The 19,121-nt window shown below is 40.3% G+C and overlaps 1 protein-coding gene across 1 annotated transcript in view; it reads left to right on the top strand.

The window, feature by feature from the left end:
- Positions 1 to 18,694, top strand: part of ccdc88b (coiled-coil domain containing 88B) — a 54,973-nt gene extending 36,279 nt beyond the window's left edge. Inside the window, exons 23-28 of the mRNA XM_083915216.1 lie at positions 1,558 to 1,744; positions 6,175 to 6,320; positions 14,041 to 14,148; positions 15,653 to 15,804; positions 17,841 to 18,176; positions 18,538 to 18,694. Of these exons, the coding sequence (XP_083771342.1) occupies positions 1,558 to 1,744; positions 6,175 to 6,320; positions 14,041 to 14,148; positions 15,653 to 15,804; positions 17,841 to 18,176; positions 18,538 to 18,575 (967 nt within the window). The 3' untranslated portion in view covers positions 18,576 to 18,694. The remainder of the gene's footprint in view (positions 1 to 1,557; positions 1,745 to 6,174; positions 6,321 to 14,040; positions 14,149 to 15,652; positions 15,805 to 17,840; positions 18,177 to 18,537) is intronic.
- The last annotated feature ends 427 nt before the right edge of the window (positions 18,695 to 19,121 follow it).

The following is a 19,121-nucleotide window of genomic DNA, read 5'->3' as shown; positions in this document are numbered from 1 at the left end:
CTGTGTTCTTCTACATCACTGGATAAAAGTGTCTACTCTACTTCGCCGTGTTGTTATGGCGTCTGTACTAACACACGTCACATCCCGCTGAGAGTTACATCCAATCAGCAACAGGGCTTCTCTCAGGGGACAAAACGGCCCTGCTCTCCCACAAGGCCAACAAACGGCTATTGAAAGCTATCGAGTGACTCAAATGCAAATTAGGGCGAGATAGACCTGCCTCATTCCGGGTATTCGACCATAGTGGAAACGCACCTTTTATTTAGATATAAAATAAGCATGTCCATGCATTTAAATGCTCCTTAGACCTGTTAATTAATATCATGTTTGAACTGAATTAGGGGAATAATATATTAATATATTAGTTGATCACATTTTTGTTTCAGATTTCTTTAAAGCGTTGTTCTCATAATAATAATCTATCAAAGACAAAGTGAAAGCAATGTGACGATGAAATGGGGGAGAATTAACACCTGAATCCGCAGCTCCCCTCGGCTTCATGGAGCTTTATAGTAAGTTTCAGCTCATTGCGCCGACTCTTCGTCTCTGTCGACTGCAGCAGGCAGATGTTTTCAATGGAAAAAGCTACCCAAGTGTTCTCTCCCTGCACAGCAACAGTCAGACAGACACAGATAGTGACTGGCTGGTGAACACAGTGATGCATTTAGCAGCTAAAGAGGCAGATATTATTGTATTATTATATAGAGACCCAAATCAGAGCTAAAAGAGAGTAAATATTTATCAGGTGTAGGGATGGGACATTACAAGATTTTATCCCTGATCATGATAAAAAAAAGACTTACAATAAATGTCCATTATCAGGATAATCATTAAGATTGTGAATATCCACAAGAGCGACTTCACTGCAGTTTGTCCTCTTAACCGTAAGTAACAGTTCAAATCAAGTCAGATTTTTAAAACTCCTGATGCATTTAAGTAACAGGGGACTGTCTTTACCAGCAAAACTATATAAAAATATCTGTGCGTTAAATCCAAGCCTTTATACAGTTGTATCTCAGTACTCCCTGAACACATGCGTTTTCTAAAACCTGCCTATTTAAGTATCTCTCAGTATTAAAAGAATACCTCACCCTCAAAATGACCATTTGTATATCAGTTACTCACCGAGTGTTGCCTTGAATTCTGTACACTGGTTCAATTTTTACTTGCATAAAAAGTTTAATAACACTTTGAATCCACACTGGGAACATAAAATGTCTGATGTTTATTACTGAATATTACCAAATTTCTCCCTCATTGACCATTAAGAGTTTCATCTAATCTCATTATAAAATGAAACAAAGTTGATTGCATGGTGCTATAATGTGGTTATTTTGAAAACATTGGTCTAAAACCAGTGAGTGATCCAGTAAAGTGTTCTTTAAACATTTTTTCTGAGACGTCTGATGATTTCTGACTTTGTAAGGACTTGTAATAATAAAACAACGACCTTCACTTCACAAAGAAATGACACACTTCAGAGGACACATAACAATGACAGTGATGAGTAAAACCTGTGTGTGTGTGTGTGTGTGTGTGTGTGTGTGTGTGTTCCAGGCTGCAGGCCCAACATAAGGAGGGGCTGGTTACACAGGCAGAGCTGCTGGCTCAGGGCTCGGAGCTGAGGGGAGAGCTGAGCGCCTCCCAGCTGGAGCGGACGCGGCTGGAGGGAGAACTCAGCGGCCTGAGGGAAACCAACCAGAGCCTGGACCTCAGCAGCGCCCGCCTCACCAGCCAGTATCAGGTATTAAACACACACACACACACACACACACACACACACACACACACACACACACACACACACACACACACACACACACACACACACACACACACACACACACACACACACACACACACACACACACACACACACACACACACAGAAACCCGTTTTTTATTCAAGCTGCCAGCCCACCATTGACATGCAGGGATTTAGTGCTCCACTACAGAGACACTCAGACACATTACACTCTTGAGATAAAAAAAACTAATTTATTTAAAGTATTATTGGACAATTAAACAACATTTATTAGAAGCTCATTGAATGTTTTATATTATAGCTGTGGTCAGGGAGGAACAGTTATCACCTGAAAAATGGATGTTAAACAAATTTCAGCGTGACGTGGAAAAAAGATGATGTATTGGTCCAAACAGAGAATGAATACAGGCGTAAGGGCATCTTTTACTCCAGAACAGCTTTACTCGCACTCGTGATGCTGAATATTGAAAACGCTCTTCAGGCGGAAAAGGTCTCCACTTCTTCGAGGGATGAAACAGGTGGCACTTGACTTTCTGCAAAGGGTTTAAGAAGTGAACTAGCAGATGTTAAGTTCTGCTGCTTCTTCCTCATGAGTCTAATCCTGAATCAAAAGCTGGTGCAGGACTTTTTGTATTCTGATGCAGGTGAAGAGATGTGAAGAAGCAGAAGCACAAAATCACTACAGCATCCAAGACACATGTGGCGCAGCCTCTTCTCTGGATCATTGTCCACAGTTTTTAGTTCAGGCGTTGCCAACTTTTAAAGGAATAGTTGCAAATACAGTTAGATTAGGAGGTGACACCACTCCCATGTCTGCATGTAGCTTAGCTGAGCATGCAGGGCTGCGTCCTCTAAGGGCACACTCACTACCTTGTTTTGGTCGACTCAGATTGTTGAATGACTTTTTTTCTAGAAACAAATTAGCACCTCTCTCGTAAAGATTTGAATTGGTGCTTATGCATGATTCTTGGTGGAGAAACTCAGTTTTACTAGCTTGGCTAATGCGACCAAATCTCAAGAAGATTCGGTACAGGAACCAAACATTAATTTGCTCGTATTTGAGACGTGGTTTACGATTACCCAGAGCTGTTTATCAGGCGCTATGAATGTCTATCAAATGCGTCTGTATGAAGCTCAGCCGATCATATCAATTATACCAGATGATGTATGTCGAGCGACATTCGACGAGGAAGTAGGGTATGTCTACGCGATGTTTCGGTTTAGCGTTGAGCGACTATTGCCATTTGTGCCAGACAAACATGAGGGAAGAAGGTAGCGCTTTATATGGAAACTCTACTCTTTTATTGAAAAAAAACACAGAGAGGCGATCTGTAGATGTAAACAAACTACAATTTGGTGTGTCGCATAGACGTCGTCATTGTCTTGCCGTCCTTCCCCATTCTGTGATTGGTTCCCTCGCTAAAGCAAAAATCTGATCCATAGAATCCAGGCTGCCGAGCAGGGTGAAATGAAATTGCGTGCAAGGCAGCATGGGTTTAACCAGGCTACAGTTTTACAGACCTGTCAATTAAATCAACCAATCAGTCGGAAAAAATCGCCAGAGCGTTTGTCCACTTAGAATCTCTTTAATCATCGACAGCCCCAAAGAACAGCCGGCTCTGTCCAAAGGGAATAAAGTCCACCCACCAGTTAAGTAGTTCACTAATTAACATATTGTATCTCACTGCGGTGTTTGTTTTGGCCTCTTTTGTTGCCAACGTGTTAAAATGCCCCTGACAAAGAAATAGTTCAGCACATAACCATCCATAAAATGACAAATAATAATATTTACAGAGTTTTTATATACACATAAAACATACTGTACAGATGCCAGAGTGGCATCGATTTCCTCATCTAACTATTAACAAGAAATCTAATGAACTTCCTTCTCAAAATGTGAAATTATTCCTTTAAAGGACCAACTAGTAGCAGATTCATGCTGAAAAATGAAACATGCAGAACTGGCATCTCTTGTCTTCGTCCACCCCGGTTAAACTGCCCTTTAATTCAAAGCACTGCTACAAATGTTTAAGTACCAGCATTCATGTGCCTCACTGGGCACCTTATTTGGCCCTTCACAATGTTATACTGCAGGCAGTTAGGTTTCCACCCTGGGATTCAGACACTTCTCATTATTCTGTCTTGTAGAAGTGGAGAGGTGGCAACTCTTCTCTTTGATTAAAAGCAGAAGTTCAAGTTTGGTGCTTGTGTGGTCCCGCTACAGTAGATCGGCCAAAAAGGCAAAAAATAATTGGAACCAGATTCACAAATAATAAATAAAAAATAGGAAATTGGGAGACATGTTCATGTAAAGGTATGGCCGTACCTTCTTGTAAGACTTTTCGAGTTTGTACAAGCAGCGTTTAACGACCCATATTTACATTCATAGTAGCAGTGACCTCAAGTGGCCGTAGTGTCGGGACAGGAGAAAAAGAGGAAGTCAGGTGACGTAGTAGAGCAGGCTCCCAAGGCTAAAGAAAGAGGCAAGAAAACTACTCAAAGATGGTGCTGTGGGGGTATGACACATGCGGTGGAACTGGAGCCGCACCGTTCTCTTTCTATGATAGTGCGCCACCTATTGACAGGATTCATACAGGTGCTTGAAATCCTTGAAAATGCTCAAATTCTAATTCTGTTTTCCAGGTTTGAAAAGTGCTTGCATTTTGGATAAAGTGCTTTAAAATGCTTGGAATTGTATCCGCATTTCTTTCACAACAAACAGCGATGGAATAGAATTTTAATTTAATGTCTTATCTGTCTGGTGTTAGAGGACACACTTTTAGTTGTTTATAACGTTATACCTTCTCTTTTTAACATGATTTTTAAAAAGTGAAATAATAATTTTCAGTACGTTTCTATAAGTAGAAATATGTAATTTACCACAGATATAAGATGGTGAAAATGGACCTTGAAAGTGATTGAAAAGTGCTTGAATTTGACCTTTTTGCATTTGTACGAACACTGTATTGAGCATCGTGGCAATTGCAGACCAGATTTTACTGCGCATGTGTCATACCCCCAAAGCACCGCCATCTTTGGGGACTTAACCTCTTTCTGCTAGTCTTGGAGGTTTGCAGGAAGTGGTTGGGGCTTTGTAGCCAATTTTGACGGTTAAGTCAGAATTTGATTAATTCTGTCAGATAGCATTTTGAAAGTCCAGGAGATCACAATTAGATCATTGATTCCCATTCAAGCACTAAGGTTTCTAGCGTCTCTAAAGTCTCTAGTGCAACTGTTCTATGGGCCACAAATGTGACAATCATCCATTTTTAGACGCAGCAGTTGAAATTTTTTGGCTTCATGTCCCACTGAGCAGCTTTAACAGGAATGAACAGGGCTCCGCCTCAAACACTGCATCCAGTTCTCTTACAGCGACAAAGACATCAGGGTTGATGTGCAAGTCAAACAAACACAGGTCCCACCCAGGAGACACTGAATTATCTTAACTCACGTAAGTTAACTTGTAAATGAAGTTACGTAACAAAGGCCCGTATTTTTACCCCACCCACCGTCTGCTCCAATACCTAACCAGACTGTGACCGTTTCTTGCAACCACATGTTAAAAACTGCGAAAAAAATAAAAACTTTCTTCTTTATAAAATGCTGCACTAACGCAATTTTGTCTTGTTTGATAAATTTTATGAATCTTGCAACTTGTGTGTGTTATCTGCACTTATTGTACGTCGCATTGGATAAACGAACCAGCTAAATAAAAGTTTTGTTATATAACGTTAAGCTATGAGAACGTGTTGCTCTGCAGCCACTGGAGGAGGCGTTGATTTAGGAAACGCTCTGTATTACAGAGTAGGAACAAACCACCTGTGTGTTAGCATGGGTTCAAGGATTTGTTGTTTATTCACATGGAAAAAAAGAGTTCTTTTAACTTCTTTCACTGCTTCTTTCACCTCAACAGCATCTTTATCAAACTCTCGCTGCTCAGGTTTTGTTCAGACATTTTCACGCAGCAGCTGAATGAATACTTAGGTCATTTGTGAGGCTGCATTTTGCAGCTTTGTGCCTTTCAGTCAGTCAGCGCCGGTAAGCTGTGACCTCTTGCTGCACAGCTTTGTCCGTTTTTATTAAACTAGTTTGCAGGTTGTTTTTTTTTTTAATCAATGCCCTGACACTAAGTCACCAACTTTTGGGCCTTTTTGTAGCTCTTTCAGTTTCCTTTGCCTTTTTACACACTATGTGAGACATTCTTTAGAACTGACATGTTCAATACTGCTGACCACTATTCAACTAAACCTGAAAGAGATTTCTGCAGATCCATTGTGTGCTTTCTTTTGCACTTGCTCTACTTCGTCCGCTACCTGTGAATGTACACACACAAAAAATACAAAAACTATGCATGTGGATCTTAGCAAGCTAGTTCACTTTTATTGACATTTACGGCTTTATGTGTGTAGCTGTTGACCCAGCTGAAGGGGAACATGGAGGAGGAGAACCGGCAGTTAGCGGAGCAGAATCAGAGTCTGCTGAAGGAGAACCGGGCCTTACTGGAGCAGAGCCTGGAGCGCCGGGACCAGCACTACTCACAGCAGAGGGAGTACCAGTCAGTGCACACACACACACACACACACACACACACACACACACACACACGCACGCACACGCACACGCACACACACACGCACACACACACCGGATAATGTGTTCTGTTGGAATTACTGACAGAAAAGTCAGGTTTCCTCACAACAAAGCAGCGTAACTGAGTGTGAGAGCTACTAATTGACATTTCTAACTTTGTAGTCAGTAACACATATCCAGGACATAAAAGCATTTACGTAAAGGTTTGAGACAACAATTTCACAGTCCAACAGCCCACAGCAGTCGTCCTTTTAAATGACTAACAGATTAATCCAGAGGTAATAGTGAGCATGCAGAGATGGCTTCACCCTTTAGGTTTAATGAGGCATATTTCCCACATATTACATTTTTTTTGTAGCTTAATTTTAAGCTACAAAAGATCATTTTTATACACTAAGGTTTAATTCTTATCTCTAAATTACTGAGAAAAATGTCAACATTTCACATTTCAGTTCAGGGCCTGTGACACATGTGGTCTCTTGTTCCGTCCCACAGACATTTATTATAATCTCAGCTCTATATCAGCGCGGTTATCATCATAAAAATGAAAGAAATCACCCCGAATTAAGAGAAAATAAATCCCCAGTGCATGCAGAGATCAGAGCCAGCCCTGACAAATTTGGTGCCTTAGGTTTCAGCTGGTGTCATTGCATCACAGCCGCTTCCACCACCGATCACTGTTTTCATACACACAAACAGAAACTGTGTTATTTTAACAAAAAAACAGTATTGGAATAAACAAGTGAGGTAAAACCCATTATAAATACAGTATAAATGAGGCATGAGGTAACAAAATATGATATTAAAGACATCGGTGCAAACATAAAAGAGGGGGACAGGAGAACTGCGTCGCTGGAATATGCTGCAGGATTTGCAGGGGTGGGATTCAAATATTTTAAAAGTGCAGCTGAACAAACACTTTGGATGTTATCACTCCATTAAATTGAGTAATGAGAGGTCATCAGCCTCATATAAATGGGTTAGAAGCTACACCTACTAATATTTTCAGGTAGTTGCTGGTAGGACCTCTTGGCGTCACTTTTTAAGAGTCTTGGAGTCGCTTTGTCCATTCAAACAAAATGGGCATTACTTGGTTATGTTTAGACAACAAAACTACTCGGTTAGGTTTAGGAAAAGATTGTGCTTTGGGTTAAAATACTAAAGAATGTAATGAATTAAACTTAAAAAGTCACCGTTTCACATGAGACATAAATTCCAGTCTCTTGTGTGAAAGTCCTGTTTGTCTGATCACCCAAACCTTCCTCCTTGCATGGAATCTTTGTCTTTTAGTACTTCCTACCATCATATTACATCATCATACAGCGTCGCGGTTCAGTAGTTTAAAGCGACATTGATGGGTGATCCAGCTTACCATTACAGTAGATAACAGCCTACTAAGGCATCTAGGAGGTAGAGTAGGGCCATAGCTCTTCATTTCTATGGTAGTGATAAAGCCCTTTCAACCGTTTGACAACGGTCGAACCGTCTGTCTGAAGAGAAGAGAGGACCACATATGACTACCTATAGCACCTATAAGCCACATCACAGCCTGCAACACTCTAGACACAAATAACAGTAATTACACCGAGCATCCATGCATAAAACATGTATTCACTTCTTTCCCATGATGCATGCTGTTAGTTAGCCAACACAGCACTGAAGATCCATATCTACACTTTCACCATAAACCAGGAAAAAGAAAATGCAATGAAATGATATCCGCTGTTAGTTTCTTTATAAAACAATAGCAGACAAACAAAAGTCAAAAGCAAACAAAAGACAATCTATATCTGTAAGTGCCATCTTTGGGGAGACGAAACCTGATGGAAACATCTAGAGCTCAGCATTTAAAAATGGATGTTGAGGGTCAAAAGCAATTTTCTACCATCACTCCATACAGGTACTAATAGGGATGAAACAGTTAGTAGCGTAATGACAAACTGCGGTAAAAAACGTGTTTGATTACCACCCTTTGAAAACTCACGGTAACACAGGTGCAGTATGCAGTGTTTGTTTTGAGTCAATGAAAACATGGTAAAGCGGTGACAGCGCTGCATTTTTCAACCTCCTACAGTCTTAAAGCTGCAGTCGGCAAAATTTGTTTGATCATATTCACTGAAACCGACACTTTGCTCCGATGGAAGAACATAAATCCTCCGGTTTTCAAAAAAAAAACGTGCCTCTACGTACACGTAGAGCCTGTTGTTTTTTTTTTGCAAAAATCCATCCTGTCCACTCAGCGCAGAGCTGACTGTCAGGCACAGTTTGTGCACACGCCACAGCTCCCCACCTTCCCCCTTGCGCATGTTACAATATCACATGCATATTGCCTCAAGATAGACATGCGCAACATGACGTTAGCAATTGCTTACTATGAGTAAGTAAGCCAGCCTACCTCCATGTAGCGTGTACTCCATGCTGCTTATCAATGAGAGAAACAGAAATGGTGGCGATGAGAGGGAGTGAAGGAGCTCGGTGGTAGTGGGGGAGGGTTGTGAGAGTTGTAAACAAACGGAGTCAACTCAATCTGCCAGACTTACAGAGTGAACCTTTAATATAATTTAGCCTAAAAAAATAAGAAAAAACAAATATCTGTTGTCTTAGCCACATTTATTTAGTTTGCATCTTACTCATGACCAGGAGGAAATACTACATGTCTTTGGGGCAAGAGCAAACGGTAAATGGATCTCACTTATATACGTAGCGCCTTCCTCGTCTTCCCACCACTCATCCTCAGGATCTAATTCTAATTATTCAGACGCACATTCACACACCGATGGCAAAGACTTTGAGCAGTTCAGGGTTCAGTGTTTTGCCCGAGGACACTTCGAAATGCAAACCGGAGGAGCCGGGGATCGGACCGCCAATATTAGTGGATGACCCCTTCTACTTCCTGAACCACAGTCGCCCACAAAGTCATGATACATGGTTTGTGCCTGCAGCTTCACGCCGCTGATCCACAGCAGTTGGCAGCAATGCATCAAGACATGTATCAAGAGGCAAGAAGAAGATGGCGAGCTAGTGGAGTAAAACAATGCAGGTTCCAAAGTATAAAAAAAACAAACTGCTTTTTGAATGTTTTATGAGTGCAAGGAGTTGCGTAAAACTAAGTTGTCAGGCCTAGAGGCCCCAGTCAGTAAGGGGTCGCTGATATCAAACACTTCTGATGATGTAGACAGGACTCGCTGTTGCGTCACCTTCAGGGTGTCAGTCACTCTTCTCCAGTTTGACTTGAGTCCAAATCAAACCTGACTTGAACCAGCATCACCCTATCCACTCCTACTGCTACTGAAAGAAAAATGTTATATTATTAAAACATGTTATTTGAAAAGAGTGCCGCCATTAATTAGTATTCAGGTGGCACTTTTATGAAAAAGACTCAGTAGGCTAAGTAAAGAAACCTCTGAGTACAGAGAGGGTAAAGTGCTTTTTCTAAAAGCTTTAACAGAGATTCCCCGAATAGTCCTTTTCTTTCTGAATTATTTGATGTGGTATTATCATCCCAAGGTCTGAAGTTCAGAGTCAAAGGCGTTTGGTGAGTTTTAAGAGCAGTTTATTTAAATGGTAATCAAGTTGAGGAGCACTCTGATCAAGTGTGGTAGTTTTAAATGCAAAAAGAAGGAAGAGGAGGGATTCACAGCCGTGTAGACGTGGTGGAGGACAATAACATCGACACCAGACTGAACTGGAGGAACAACAATGATGCTGCGTATATGAAGGGGACAAGCAGACTCTTATTTCCTGAGCAATTGATATTGAAAGTGTATTCTACTCAATTCTGTAGATATAGGTTATATTTTGAGTATGCTATATTAATTTATTTTATGTTGTTTATTTTATTAGGGTTATTTTTCTGGTCTAGTGTCGATATGTTTACAATGTATATATGTTTACCGTTTCCGTGCAATACTTGGATAACCTGCTGCTGTAACAAAATACTTTCCCAATTTGGAAACAATAAAGTACATCTATCTACACTGGAGATAAAAAAATTAGAGAACAAATTATAAATACTTGATTTGTTCTGAAATATTATTTTTTACTGTTCAGAATTTGATATGCGCTGTGGCTGTACCACTGCTGTACTAGCATGTTTTTTTTATATAACCAAGGCACTTCAACAAAAACCTTTATTTTATGAAAAAAACTGAGCAATTGTGTCAGAAGAGAAGATTTAAACAATGTTTTCATAGAGCTATAGGATTCAAAAAGTAATAGGAAGTGTAGAGGCCTTTGGTTTGAATGATTTCAGCACATCTGCGCCCACAGGACATTACTAGTTTCTCACACTGCTCTGGTTTGATCTCGGTCCATCTTCTTCAGTCTCTTCCACAGTTCAGTAACTGTAGTGGGTTTCTTAGACATTACTTTGTTGCCAAGGATTTTCCAGAGATTCTCTATGGGGTTTAGATCTGGACTCTGGGCTGGCCATTTCATTGTTTCAATATTCTTACCTTCAAGGAACTGCTTAACCTGTTCTGCAGTGTGATGGGGGGGGAATTGTCTTGCATGAATTGCAGTGAAGGTATTGCATATTGCCGAAGGAGGTTCACAAACATTTGCATTCACCCTGCCATTTAGCTGTGCAGGTGCGGACCCAGGGGTGTCTCAAAGTTATCCACACAATCGCAATAGTGATAGGAAAGAGAATAAACCACAAAACTGTACAGAGCCACCACAGGCTTCCTTAATGAAATAAAGCACTAAAGCACTATAAACTAAACCACCAACACAAAAATTGCCCCCTCAAAGGTTTGTAGATACACTGACAACAGGGAGACGCTCTCACTACCTCTGATGGTGAGATAATGAATCAGCACAGAGCACTGGAGACTCAGGGTATATGAAGACTCCCCACACCTGGGGTTAATCAACACCAATCAGTGCCACACACACCTGACTGCATTGAGTTGATTCACTCACCACTCACTGAACAAAAAGAACGAGAGCCCTCACATCTATCTATCTGTCTGTTAAACAGGAGTGTTTATTCCTGCAGTTCAGTTTGTAAGGTGTCTGTCCTGAGCCAAGTAAACTGGGGTTCATTAGGAATAGAGAATGTAATCCAAACTAACACCAGGATACAAGTCCAGATATCTGAGCGTGAGTGGTGGAGATGCTGTTATCTGATTGTAAGCAGCTTTTCTTGCTTTGAAAAACAGGCATTAAAAAATGAGCAATGAGTCTGACTGTCCAATGAGCATTTAAAGGCAACAAGTTCATCACAAAACAATGAGATTACAAACAGCATGACATAACAATCCAATCACTGTGCTGCGTTTTAGCCCATGCGATGTGTGAGAAAACAGGCCAAATACAAAAATGCACCAGATTTCACATGTCCAGGCTGGCTACGATTAAAGATAAACGTCCAGACAAACTGCCCTCTTCAGTGAGAGCCGATTTAAAGACACACTTCACAGACAGCTGGCTCAGCCTCACCTCTTAAAATATATATTCTGGATATACATATAGACCTTGGAAAGTGCAAAGGACGGTTTAGATCCACTTTTGTTGTGAGTGTTGCGGAGTGAATGATGCAGTGACTAAGCCCTTCCAAACTTAATGTTGCGGGAAATGTTGTGAATTCAGCGAGCAAACATGTGAGGAGGCCTCATAAGCTTTCATAAAATGAATCAAACTGGTCTTCAAGAGCGCTTCATCAACCTCTAAACTTATTTAATAAATTTGATTTTGATCCGCTGCCAGCTTGATGCTTTTGTCTGTAGTTGGTACACACACTGAAGATACAGAACAGATGTGAAGGACACACACACATCCAAAGGCCACATTATTGGATTGGAAAACATCCAAAAAGCTGCACAAACCAAAGCCATGCTAGTGTCTCTCCTCGTGTCTCTGTTCACTGTGGTGCATTGAGCTTAACGCTAATGCCATGGTAACATGTTAATGCTAAGCAGCTATAATGTTTCCCTTTTTAACCGTCTTAGTTTAGCGTGTCGGCATGCTAATATTAGCTAATTAGCACTAAACACAAAGTACAGCTGAGACCAGTGGTGGAAAAAGTACTTTACTAGAGTGTAGAAATACTCTTACTGCTTATACTAAGTAGTAAGAGCATACTAATACTACTTTGTTGATTGTGGAGTAGAATTCTAAAGTGGCATAGTATATAATAACTATAATAACTATAATTATCATTATTTTTAAAGGTAGTGTGACTTTTTCTTCTCATGGGGGAATTGTTAGGTCTCTGTGAATCATAAATAAGTCAGTGTGGTTTTGACATAATCCATATGTAAAGTGTCTTGAGATAACTTTTGTTATGATTTGGCACTGTAAATAAAATTTAACTGAATTGTGGATCGTGAATAGTGGATTAATTAAGGCTAACATATTCTTCATGACACATCCAGGTTTCAGTCAGGACAGAATAAATCAATATGATTATCTGATACCAAATCATGTACTAATACAGCTTTAGATGACAGAGATCTGATGTTTAAAGTCCACATTTTATTTTACAATTTTGTTGCTTTATTGCAGATTTGGTGTTAACCTTTATCAAGTTTTTCTGTATAGCTTCTCTTCTGTTCATTTTTTAACTAATCACTTTAGATGATCGTGGGGCAGACAGCATTTATGTAGGATACTGATCTGGAAAATGCTCCAGAGGGAGCCCAGAGAGGTGTTTAAGACTGTGACTCTGCATCCTGATCGCAACACTGGGTTGTTGTCATGGTTTTAGACCCGTAACAACTTCGTCCAGGTTCTACTTTGAATACCATCTCTCTTAATCAGACCAGGTTTTCCCCAGAAAGACTGCCAATTATCTACGAAGCCCACATTATTTACCGGGCACCATCCAGACAGCCAGAGAATAGTTTTTGAGCTATTTTCATCAAATCCACAAACGTTATTCTATGGTGGATCATCTGAGTCAGTAGGACTTATTATGCGGGGACCATAAATATTTCAAAACAACCCTGTCAGTCTCATAGTTGCTGAGTCGTTGTAGTCAAAGGGTTGGACTGACGTGCTAAGAATAAGAGATTACTGTGTTTAATAGATATAGAATGTTGCTTGTGTGCAGCGAGATAATGCTGTTTGTTTAACAAGACTCCCTAACTAATGTACACAGGCCTCCATACTGACTGTTACTCTCCTCTAATAACCTTCCTGATCTTTCCTGCTCACAGCTGTGTGTCAGTAACCAACCGCCAGCTCACACTGTCGGCAACTTTGTGTCCACTATTTTTTATTCTGAGCCGTCTTTCATGCAGAATGCCTGCTGTCCTGTCCTGCTGTATGTTTGTCTGCACACCGCAGCTCGAACCCTGAACTGAACCCTCACACACACACACACACACACACACACACACACACACACACACACACACACACACACACACATACACATACACATACACATACACACACACACACACACACACACACACACACACACACACACACACACACACACACACAGTCTCTTTTCTGATCTGCTGGTTTAAAGCGAATCCAGTTCAAACAACACAGCAGGCTCCGTTTCTCAGTGGTGACTTAACAGGAACGGGTTGATTCATACTTCATACACCATCAGCCACGTTACACACACACTTTCAGAATAATCCCATCTACTTGCAGGGATAATGAATGCATGAAATGAATCAAACAGACCTTCCTACTCAGCTGATTTCTTCTGATGTGTTTTCCTTCAGGGAGAAGCTGAGCGAGCTCCGTCGGGAGAAGCAGAAATTGGTGGAGAAGATTATGGATCAGTATAGAGTCCTCGAGCCCAGCATGCAACCTCCAGCCAGCAAAGCCAAGTACTGCATACAAATATATATATATGTAATGTATACCAAATATACACCATTTATTAGTTGCACCTCAATACAATACAATAAGGCACAGCACATTCATACAGACCATTGAAAAGTGAACGAAGAAAAGAAATACGGCATTAAAAACACAAATGTATACAAAAAATTGTAAAAGAAAATCAGAAAGAGTGTAGTTCAGGGACGAGGTGCAAGGTGGATAATGATGAAATGAAATGGTGTTTTCAGTCAAACACAGGAATAAAACCGCTTTTAACCAGTATAATACATGATGGTCGGGTTGGTTTTATATATCAATAAATATGATGTTTAGTTTTTTGTGCAGGAGAGCAGCTGAATCAACTCTATTACATTGTATTATACTAGTGAACAAGTCCTACATGGTGCCAACAAAGCTAAACATTATAAACACATGATTAGATGGTTATACAGATGCACCAAGGGTCTTTTTTTATAATTTAAATGGAGAAAATGTATTGGAAAAACTATGCAATGTCATTCAAAAATATTTGCCATGTTAATAATTAAGTCCCTCTGATGTCAGGGGAAGCACTTGTGAACTGAGATAGCTGCACTCCAACACTTTGACCTTCAGTTTATTGTTTTTATTTTCTTCCCCCTGCTTTAATACATTTGTGTTGGGTTTAAAAGAGAAAATGAGGATTTTTCATACAAATTATGTTTGAGAGACACAGAATATGTTACTTCCACTTCTTTTGGTTTTGACTTACCATCGTCTATTAGCCTTGTAGTCTGAATATGTCAGATATGTAAAGTTTAGGTTTTATGCTTACACTTGCACTTCGTATACAGTGCAAATGTATTGTCTCTAAAACCCTGGCTTCTTGTGTACATTATGGTCAAATCTGTGAGGAAGATCTCTTTCTGTTCCTCCTAGTGAGGTACCAAACTATAAAACCAATCCTCTGGTGCGCTCATGTTTTCAGAAATGCACCAGAATAAGAAAATAAATTGGTTAAGTGATGTGCATTTATCTCAGGTGTTGTCACTGTTGCCCATTTCATTCATTGAAACTGCACCTAACTGTTATTGGGAAGCCTTTTGTTCCACCCATGAACATTTAATTATTAGTATTGTACAAATTGTTCAGGTGTCACAGAAATGTATTTTGTCCCTCGTGCCACACATTAATATGGTAATGACATTTTAATTATAACATTTGCAAATAGATTTTTCTTGACATCATGTCAGAAAGGGCTTTCTTTGGCATAATAAATGACAGTTGGCACCTTCAGGAATAATTTGATTCTCATTTTGAAAAACATGCACCTCTTGCTACACTTGGCATCCTCTAAGTGTTTTCTTGAAAATCAGGGCTTTATGTGTGAGAGCGCGCGCGCGCGCGCACACACACACACACACACACACACACACCACACACACACACACACACACACACACACACATACACACACACTCCAAGCTCATCCTTCTTTGTAAATGGACCCTGTCCTCTGTGTCCTCGTAGGAAATCTAACTGGATTGCAGACAGGATGAAGAAGCTAATCAAACCCCGGGGAGGAGGAAGAGAGGGACGCGCCCTCTTCACCGCCGCGGGCAGCGTGGAAAACCTGGCCGACAGCACTGAATTTACATCAGACACACATACACCTCACCCTGGTGAGACACCACACACACACACACACACACACACACACACACACACACACACACACACACACACACACACACACACACACACACACACACACACACACACACACACACACACACACACACACACACACACATACACAAACACACACACACACACACACACACACACACACACACACACACACACAGCCCAGCACATTACCTCTCTTTCTCTCTCTCACACAAACACAAACACCGGCCGACTGGTTTTCACAAAGATATGCTCACATGCTCACCCCGTCAAGCGAGGCTACAGGCATGCATACAAATCATCTCATGACTACCAAGCGTGGTCGGCATTGATACCGCTCTCTTCTCCTTAGATCTCTCCATGTAGAGTGCCAAGACTTACTGAGGCTGGCTTTCTCTGCTAACCACATGTTGAAAGGAAAATATTCGCAAGGCTTCATCCTCATTTTAAGCACCTTGACTGTGGAATGCATTTTACTGGCTGAGAGAGCGAGAACAAAAAAAAAATTCTCTGCAGTTATTTCAAAAGCCCATATTTAAGTCCAAACCTGTATTCATATTTCTTTCTCTCTCTTTCATACCTGTTATTGTCCCAATTTAATTTTAGTTTTCCTCGCATTGTGTTTTCTATTATCCCTCTAAAACCTTTCTGTGTGTCAACACCAACACTGGGAGGGAGGCCTGGCTCTTCTGTTTTGCATTGTGTTTTTTATCCCAGAGAGAGACTCACATCTCTTTTTCACTCAAAGTGGAAGAAGCAGAAAATCTCTCCAAAATTGATTTGAAGTGTTTTATTTTTCACATGATGCATGTAACACTGTATACAACAGTAAACATAATTCAAATCCCAGTTTAATTGCTTTAAATAAATTGAATGTCCTGTAAAAAGAGAGATTCTTGGAGCCAGTCGAGACATTTTATAGTTTCTAGCGTCTGTATTTGAGGTGACATTTCCCTCAACACCAGCACTTAACCCTAAAACTAACGGGCTTTATGACAGGTTAACTTGACCTTAACCACTGCCATCAGATCAGTTTTAGGCCGGGACACAGCGAGTTCTGCCACAGTACTTCTTTATCCCATTAAGTCAAAATTCATGAACCATTTGAAGTAATTCAATTTGATATAATCTGTTAAATAGGCTGACTTTTTGAATAAAAATGTCAGACTTTTATCCAGGTTTAGCTCTTTATTTCAATGTGTTTTCAATTTTCTAGAAAAATGTACTTTAGTACATTATTTATGCATTTGCATATACTTAGATTTACAATTGAAACAGTCCTAATGAACAATTTAGGCTGTGTTGTAGGACCATTGTTCACCATTATCATTCTCAGCATCATGATTTTAACAGCCAGTTAAAATGCCATATTGTACAAGAAAAAGGTAGTGTAGGTGAGCTCACTATATTTTTAAAAATATATCACATTTACATAATTAAAAGAGTAGTTTGATGCATCACAGTAGGAATTGCAAATTGCATGATAAATACGCCACGTGTTTAACTAAACTACATGAATGTATGTTAAAAAACATGCATGTTTAATTTTATAATTGCTAAATAAGGGTTTTAATATAAAGGGTGCTTCTCTGTTGGTTGGCAGAGCTGCGCAGCCATCAGGAGCAACTTTGGCGCTTAACGTGTTGCTCAAGGTCATTTCCACACGTTGACAGGAGGAGCCAGGAATCAAACCACTAACCCTGTGATAACTGACAAACTTGACCTCCTGAGACACAGTTTCCTAAATTTATTTCTGAATTTGCCATTGTTGGAGCTCCTGAAACTCCTTCTCTAGACTAAGGTCTTGGTAATAAATAGCAACACAAGTACTCAAACACCCTTACTGTATTTGCACAGGAAGAAAAGTTATGTTATGAAGCTTCCTAGCAGATTTGTCCCACCTGGTGTCTTACAGTGAAACATTTAGAGGAAGACAGTGTACATGTGTGGGGGTACACTGATTACAATCATATTAATGATGCCATGCTATGAATGATTATAAACTTGAGTTCATTTATTTCTGTTTCAGACCCGCGCAGCGCTCCGGTCTCTCCGTCTCCCTTGAGAAAAGCTCCTTCCCAGACAGAGCCGGACATCTCGGCTCCCGGGACACCAGTCATGCGCTCCGGCTCTGGGGGGCGTCGTAAACTGGGGTCCCGTCACGGCTGGGGGCTGGGGTTGGCCAGAGCTGGCTCACAATCCTTCAGTCCCGGTGACCACAAAACACCGCCCCGCCTGCGACTGCGCTCCAGCCAGACCGCCTCCACCGTCCTCTGGGAGGGACAGAGAGGCGAAACAAACCCACCCCAGGCAGCAGATGCACCTTTGAGCAGTCAGGAGGGTGTTGAGGAGGATGAAGGCAGAGGTGAGGTGGAGAAAGTGGAATGAGGAGCATGTGTTTGTATTTCAGAAATGTCCAGCCTAACCTCTCAGTGAGTCAGATGTTCCTTAAAGGAAGAAAAAAAGCAAAATATGTAAGATAATGATGAGATTTGTACATTTAAAATAAAAAAGAAAGAAAGAAATGACTTGTACAGATGGATAGTTTGAAAGTGTTTGCGTATTTGTACGGTGTGTGCTCATTATAGTGAGCAAGGTCTATAACAGTAACAAGTTAAATGTCAAGCTGAATACAAATTAGACTGCAAAATAAAACTGTGTCCAAAGTAGCCAAATACATCCATATTATTTTTGCTTACCAGATTGTGATCTCCTCTGCCTTCCAGACAATCAACACTCCAGTGACGACACCACAATGACCTGAGAGAGAACTACAGTCAGGAACTAATGTTTTATATATTTTTGGATTCTGGCAAACTGTTTTGATGCTACCTTTTATGTGTATGTATGACATATTTTTATGTCTGACTATTTTAAATATGTGATCCCTCTAGCATTTTTGAATAATTAATAAATCCCTCTGACAACAGTTGCCAGTGTTGCTGAGTTATGGATAATGGATAAAAACATCAAAAATAAAACTGAAGGCATCACTAAATAAGGTTATTTTTCCAATACCAATTCAGTCGATAGGTTAGACTACATAAAACTTAATTTCACTATAACCATCAACTCTTCATTTAATTATATTATTTCTATTTATTTTTCAAGTCCTTAGTTACATTTTTTCTTTGGTCTTGCGACAAGTTTAATATTTATTTTGCTTAAGTTGCATTCATCATGCATCAACAGACCGTTGTCGTCTTCCCATTTCCAAATGAAAGTCAACAGATCGACGTTATCACCCAACCATAACTTCACAGAATAGTAGCCTAAGTAGCCCACACCATGATCTTTCCCAAACCAAGAT

This window comes from Echiichthys vipera (assembly GCF_963691815.1).
Source record: "Echiichthys vipera genome assembly, chromosome: 6".
Classification (NCBI taxonomy): Eukaryota; Metazoa; Chordata; class Actinopteri; order Perciformes; family Trachinidae; genus Echiichthys; species Echiichthys vipera.
The sequence above is the reverse complement of the archived record's forward strand: the minus strand, read 5'-3'. Positions and strand labels throughout refer to the sequence as shown.